This window comes from Equus przewalskii, chromosome 29 (assembly GCF_037783145.1).
Source record: "Equus przewalskii isolate Varuska chromosome 29, EquPr2, whole genome shotgun sequence".
NCBI lineage: Eukaryota > Metazoa > Chordata > Mammalia > Perissodactyla > Equidae > Equus > Equus przewalskii.
In genome coordinates this window covers 35,853,509-35,859,691 of record NC_091859.1, presented here as the reverse complement: position 1 = coordinate 35,859,691, position 6,183 = coordinate 35,853,509, and the positions used below count along the sequence as shown (strand labels likewise).

The 6,183-nt window shown below is 66.0% G+C and overlaps 1 protein-coding gene across 1 annotated transcript; it reads left to right on the top strand.

Moving 5' to 3' along the window:
• Positions 1-1,606: 1,606 nt before the first annotated feature.
• Positions 1,607-6,183, top strand: SLC16A8 (solute carrier family 16 member 8). The gene is made up of 4 exons (XM_070600017.1): positions 1,607-1,829; positions 2,578-2,721; positions 2,943-3,770; positions 5,611-6,183. Exons 1-4 carry the CDS (start codon positions 1,616-1,618, stop codon positions 5,940-5,942), a joined length of 1,518 nt encoding a protein of 505 aa, XP_070456118.1. The 5' UTR covers positions 1,607-1,615; the 3' UTR covers positions 5,943-6,183.

Genomic DNA, 6,183 nt, shown 5'->3' with positions numbered 1-6,183 from the left:
GTGGCCTGGGGGTGGGAGGCAGGCGAGGAGCGGAGGTGATTAGGCTGGTGGGGTCTCTCCAGGGCAGGGCCGTGCCCCCAGCCACACCAGGACCACCCTGGGCAGGGCTCTATGTGTCTTCTGCCCGAGGTGCCTGGGGCTCCGGGAGGTGGAGGGGTCTCCCCATCCCTCTAGCCCCCCTTGGAGGGGCCTGGGACTGGGAGCCCCACCATGGGGCCCGGCCTGAGGTAGCTCAGGGAAAAGCCTCTTAGAGGGGGCGGGTTGGGTGGCAGAACACTAAGCCCCAGGCATGGGGCAGCGAGCCGTGGGGTGAGTCCGAGGCTGGTCTGCAGGCAAGCCTGGGAGTCACCAGCTGTGCCCCCCCCCCCCCCCCGGCTAGGCTCCCCGGGGACCCGGTGGGGCGGCCCTCCCTGCAGGCCTCAGGAGATGTGAGGCTGGACACCCAAACCCACAGGCCGGTGCAGGTGAGCGTGGGGCTCGGGCTGCCAGGGCCACCCTCTTGTCGGGGTCCTCAAGTGGCTGCCGTTGTGAGGGGACGACAGGCAGGAAAAGCCAGACCCTGTCCTGGTGGGGGAGGGGCGGAATCCGAGATGCCCGCAGGGCCCCTGGCACTGCCCAGCGCGGGCAGGGAGACCCCCAGCACCCAGGGGCCTCCGAGGGAGGGAGGTTCGGTCGGCCGCAGCTGTGGTCTGGCCCATCCTGCCTGGGAGGCCCACCCTCCTGTCTGTTACGGGGGCGCACGGGGTTGCTGTGTGAACCCCTGGGGGGAGCTCCAGGAGCCAGAGAGACTTCTCCTTGTGGGGGTACTGGGGGGCTGCTAGGGGTCTGGAAGGTAGAAGTTCTCTTTCCCAGGGCCCCTTTGAAGCTCCCCACCTGTCCAGTGGGAGCCACAGCTCCGATGGTGCCCCCCCCCCCAAGATTCCCTGCTGGCCTGGGGTAATCACTCACCCATCTCACAGGTGGGAAAACTGAGGCTCAGTGAGGGGCACGGAGCAAATGCAGGGCCAGGCTGGGATAAACTGCAACTCTGCCCCCTTGGCTTCTGAGACAAGGCTAATGTTGTTTTAACCTGTTTTGGGTTATTTTTTTCCAAAATGTTCTGATCACAATAGTCATTCCTGACTTTTGAAAAAAATTACGAACGTACCACAAGGCCAGGGAGGAAAAGAAACCCCCATTTTGCAGTCGGCGCCTGTCTCCTCCCCTCCCCCCATTTGCTCCTTTGTCCTGAGACCCTCGCAGGTGCACACTGGGGTCCCCACGCACGTCCCTGGGCACACACCGGCTGCCTGGCTCTCCCGCTCACCACCCCGTCCTGCCACCACTAGGTCCTCAGGGGCAAGGAGTGTCCTCGAGAGGGGTCTTCCTGAAGTCGACTCAGGTGGGAACAACTCTAGCATCCTCCCCTCACCCTTCGCACGCCCCTTGGAGGAGGGGAGAATCGGGGTGAGGTCCTACCTCGGTTTCCCCTCCTGGCTCCGTTCCCTGAGCAAGGCTCTCGTGGGTAGCCCCATAACTCAGTTTCCCCACGCTGGGTCTCCATCCCCCTTCCTTGTCTAGGCTACAGACCCTGGCCGCTCCCTCCTGACCCCCTCCTCCAGCAGAGGCAGCCGCGATGGGCGCTGGCGGCCCCCGGCCGGGCGCGGGCCCCCCAGACGGCGGCTGGGGCTGGGCGGTGCTGGGCGCCTGCTTCGTGGTCACCGGCTTCGCCTACGGCTTCCCCAAGGCCGTGAGCGTCTTCTTCCGCGCGCTCATGCGCGACTTCGGCGCGGGCTACAGCGACACGGCCTGGGTGTCCTCCATCATGCTCGCCATGCTCTACGGCACCGGTCAGCGCCCCCTCGCGGATCCCTGCCCCCCTCCGGGGCCCAAGATTGAGGGTCTGGGGTCAGGACCCAGGAGACACCCGACACCCCGCCCCCGGGCATCCCCCGGGCCCCTCGGGGCGGGGCGCGGAAGCCTCTTCCTGCCCGTGGAAACGCTGGCACCAGAGAGAGGGGAGGAGAGGGCAGGAAGCGGCTGGAGGTGGATCCCGCGCCCGAGTGGCTGACCCAGCAAATCTGGCCAGCAGGCAGGGTCCCTGCATTCCTGCCAAAAGACCCACACCCGCCTACGTTACAGGTGGGGAAACTGAGGTCAAAGTAAGATTCCCGCTCCCCGAAGCCCTAGCCACCTCTGCGGATAGGGGAGATGCTGCAGTTTTCCTGGCCAAGCAGCGAGGGGTGTAAGGATGAGGGTGGGGCAGCCTGGGGAGAAGCGCAGCCCAAGCAGGATTCCAGCTGTGAAGATACAAAGGGAGTAGGGCCCACCCCTTCCGCTCTGGGTTCTGTGTTCTCAGGAGGGTTGGGGATGGCGGCTCTGGACCAGGACAGGTCCCTCCACTTCGTACCCTGGAGGACGCACAGCCTTGGTCTATCCCAGCCAAGCTGTGTGACCTTGGCCAGACACTGCCCTCTCTGAACCGGCGGTGACCGTATCCCCTTGAGCCGTCTTCCACGGCGGGGAGGTGCAAAGTCTGGAGTGTCCACTGGAGAGGAGATTGGTCCAGCCGGAGCGGTGACCCTGCCCTGCCCACAGGCCCAGTGTCCAGCATCCTCGTGACCCGCTTTGGCTGTCGCCCGGTGATGCTGGTGGGTGGGCTGTTGGCCTCGGCTGGCATGGTCCTAGCATCCTTCGCCACGCGCCTCGTGGAGTTATACCTGACGGCTGGGGTGCTCACAGGTGAGGGCGCCCATGGCTCTCCTCCCTGCGGGGGGTGGCGGCGGGGACGGGAGCCCTTGTTGCAAGACCTCCTGTCCTCGGTTTCCCCATGAGGGTCGTCCTCGAGGTCCCTCTGCTCAGTTCCCGGGGGTCTGCCCGCCCCGTCGCCCTCCCCGCTCCAGCTGGCGGCTAGGCGGGTGGGGCGCCCTCGGGAGCCTGGCACAGCGCCGCCTCGCCCGCAGGCCTGGGCCTGGCCCTCAACTTCCAGCCGTCGCTCATCATGCTGGGGCTGTACTTCGAGCGCCGGCGGCCTCTGGCCAACGGGCTGGCGGCGGCGGGCAGCCCGGTGTTCCTGTCGGCGCTGTCGCCGCTCGGCCAGCAGCTGCTCGAGCGCTTCGGCTGGCGCGGCGGCTTCCTGCTGCTCGGCGGCCTCCTGCTGCACTGCTGCGCGTGCGGCGCCGTCATGCGGCCGCCCCCGGGGCCTGGGCCGCGGCCGCGCGGGGACAGCGCGGGCGAGGCCCCCGGGGAGGCGGACACGGACGGCGCGGGGCTGCGCCTGCGCCAGGCACCCCCCGGCGGCCGGCCCCGGCGGCGCCTGCTGGACGTGGCCGTGTGCGCCGACCGCGCCTTCGCGGTGTACGCCGTCACCAAGTTCCTGATGGCGCTCGGGCTCTTCGTGCCCGCCATCCTGTTGGTGAACTACGCCAAGGACGCGGGCGTGCCCGACGCCGACGCCGCCTTCCTGCTCTCCATCGTGGGCTTCGTGGACATCGTGGCGCGGCCGGCGTGCGGCGCCCTGGCCGGCCTGGCGCGCCTGCGCCCGCACGTCGCCTACCTCTTCAGCCTGGCCCTGATGGCCAACGGGCTCACGGACCTGAGCAGCGCGCGCGCGCGCTCCTACGGCGCCCTCGTCGCCTTCTGCGTCGCCTTCGGCCTCTCCTACGGCATGGTGGGCGCGCTGCAGTTCGAGGTGCTCATGGCGGCCGTGGGCGCGCACCGCTTCCCCAGTGCGCTGGGCCTGGTGCTTCTCGTCGAGGCCGTGGCTGTGCTCATCGGACCGCCCTCTGCCGGTGCGCCCCGCGGGAGGAGAGGGGGCCGCGGCCTAGGGCCCCAAAGTCCGAGGGCAACCCCCTCCCTGTGCCAGATGGTACATCCGGGGATGTACCATGGGTGGAGACAGCCTGGGGGGGACGCCCCTTCCCGTGGCCAATTAGCCCCTGCTCCAAGCCGGTACCCCTAGCTCTGGGTGAGGACGGAGAAGCCAGGAAAGGTGCCAGGAAGAACCCAACACTGCCAGCGGGTGGCTCACTAGGTCTCCGGCAGGTGGCCCAGGTGCTTACTCTCCTTTTGCAGATGGGGGAACTGAGGCACAGAGGCCTAGTTTAAGTTGCAGTCCCAGAATTAGATGGAAGCCCCACCCGGTGCTGAAGGCCTGTACCTTTGAAACACTGCGTCTGGGCACCTTAGTCTCCCCAGCCTCTGAGGGTGACTGGAATAGGGACAGCGTCTTGGGGAACCAGGAGCAGAGTGGGGGTGCTCCGTGTGCTCATGGGGAGAGGCACAGAGGTCTCCCAGTGTGCACATCTACTGGGCACCCTACATACATCATGTCTTGGGGAGTCATCTCGAGGAGGGTGGTCCGGGAGGGCTTCCTGCAGGGGCTGGCGTGAAGAAGCCCACAGGAGAGGTCGTGTTTGGGGACAGTGTTCCTATACAAGTGAGGCAGGAGGCAGGATGGGAAAGGTGGGGGTGGGGGGATATTAGAGTCTTCCTGGGTTGTTAGGTTTTCCAGAAACGGCAGGAAGCCTGCGTGTGAGCAAGAGAGAGCTGAGGTCAGGCTGCGGGAGGGAGCAATGACGGGGGGAGGCCACCTTGGCTGGGGGCCCAGGAGGCACCTGTGGTGGGGTGAGCTGCGCGTCCTTCCAGGGTGGGCTAGCTGAGTGCCCCTCATCTCACCGACCCAGCGGGAACCACCAAGCCCCTGAACCTGTCCGGGCCCTGTGTGTGGGCAGCCCGCAAGCCCACCACCAAAAGCCACACCACCAGCCCCCCAGATGCTCAGGGAGCCATCCTCCATTTTCTTGTGTGACCCTGGGGTGGATGTAAGAGGCGGAGAAGGCTCATGGGGTGAGAAGGTGAAGGACCCTACAGGGCTGCGTGTGGGAGGGACAGGGACAGCACTGGCTGGCTGGGTGGGGACCAGGAAAGCAAGGTTGGGGGAGCACTGCTCAGGGGCTCAGCTGGGCAGCCGGCTCGGGGGACACCAGGGAACCTCCCCAAGACCACAGAGATGCAGACCGAGGGGTCACAGCCAGGTGTGGACACAAGAATGCCCCTGAGAGAGGGGCAGCCCACAGAGGAACCACGCTTTAGGGGAAAATACTTGGAATTAAAAGATTTTCCTGAGTTTGAAAGTAAGATTTGCCTGTGATAGGAAACTTGAAAAATACAGAGGAGGAAATAGGAGTTACCGACCTATAAGCCCTGCCCCCAGCCCGTGCCCGACAGTTCAGTCTGGGGTCCCCGGGGCCTCCTGGGAGGGCGGGGGGAGGTCTTGGGGGGTGGAGGGGAGAGCTGAGTCAGGCTCCTGAAGACCAGGGGGGTTGAGTGGAAAGGGCAAGAGTTGGGGGCTCCCAGGAGAGCAGGGCTGAGCCCAGTGCCCCCTCCCACTCCCACCCAAATATCCCCAGCTGGCAAGTCACGGGGTGCGTGTGGGGCTTGAATCCAGGGTGCAGGAGGTGCCTTGTAAACTGTAAAGTGCGGCCTCACCGAAGGCCCCGTATTACTTCAGAAATTGAGGTCCAGGGAGGCGAAGTGACAGTTTTAAGGCCTCAAATGGCAGGACTTGTGGAGGGTTTTGCGTCTGTAAAATGGGGTCCCCGCAGGCCCTTACCACCCGGTCCCCCGCAGGCCGCCTGGTGGACGCACTGAAGAACTACGAGATCATCTTCTACCTGGCCGGCTCTGAGGTGGTCCTCGCAGGGGTCTTCATGGCTGTGGCCACCAACTGTTGCCTGCAGCGCTCTCAGGACGCCCCACCCAGCCCAGGCACGGACGGTGGGGCCAGTGACACCGAGGACGCTGAGGTCGAGGATGCAGAGGCCCGAGGGGACTCTGAGCCCCTGCCCGCCTGCGCTGAGGAGCCCAGCGGCCTCGAGGTCGTGGAGGTGCCAAGCCCAGGGTCTGGGCCCTCGGAGCCCGAGGTGGAGGCAGAGCCAGGAGTGGACCCCGAGCATGTATAGAGCGGGGGAATTAGGTGGAGTGGCTGGTGACTTTCCCCCTCAGAGTCCTGGCTGCCCCGAGGGCCTGGCACACTGGAGGCTGCTTTGGGGTGGTCACCCTGGGGTCCACGCGGGGAGTTGCTTCCCTCTTCTGCCCGTTGGGCCATGGCCAGGCCCTCCTCCCGCTCGGTGAAGCTGCTGTGTGCGGACTGGGTCTGGGCCTGTGTGAAACTAAAGGTCATAAAGCTCAGCTGAAAACAGG

Excerpts from the sequence above, each read along its gene's own strand:
- SLC16A8 (XM_070600017.1), top strand. The coding sequence starts at position 1,616 with ATGGGCGCTGGCGGCCCCCGGCCGGGCGCGGGCCCCCCAGACGGCGGC. Across the intron at positions 2,722-2,942 it reads GACGGCTGGGGTGCTCACAG|GCCTGGGCCTGGCCCTCAAC; the intron begins GTGAGGGCGCCC and ends CCTCGCCCGCAG. Across the intron at positions 3,771-5,610 it reads CATCGGACCGCCCTCTGCCG|GCCGCCTGGTGGACGCACTG; the intron begins GTGCGCCCCGCG and ends GGTCCCCCGCAG.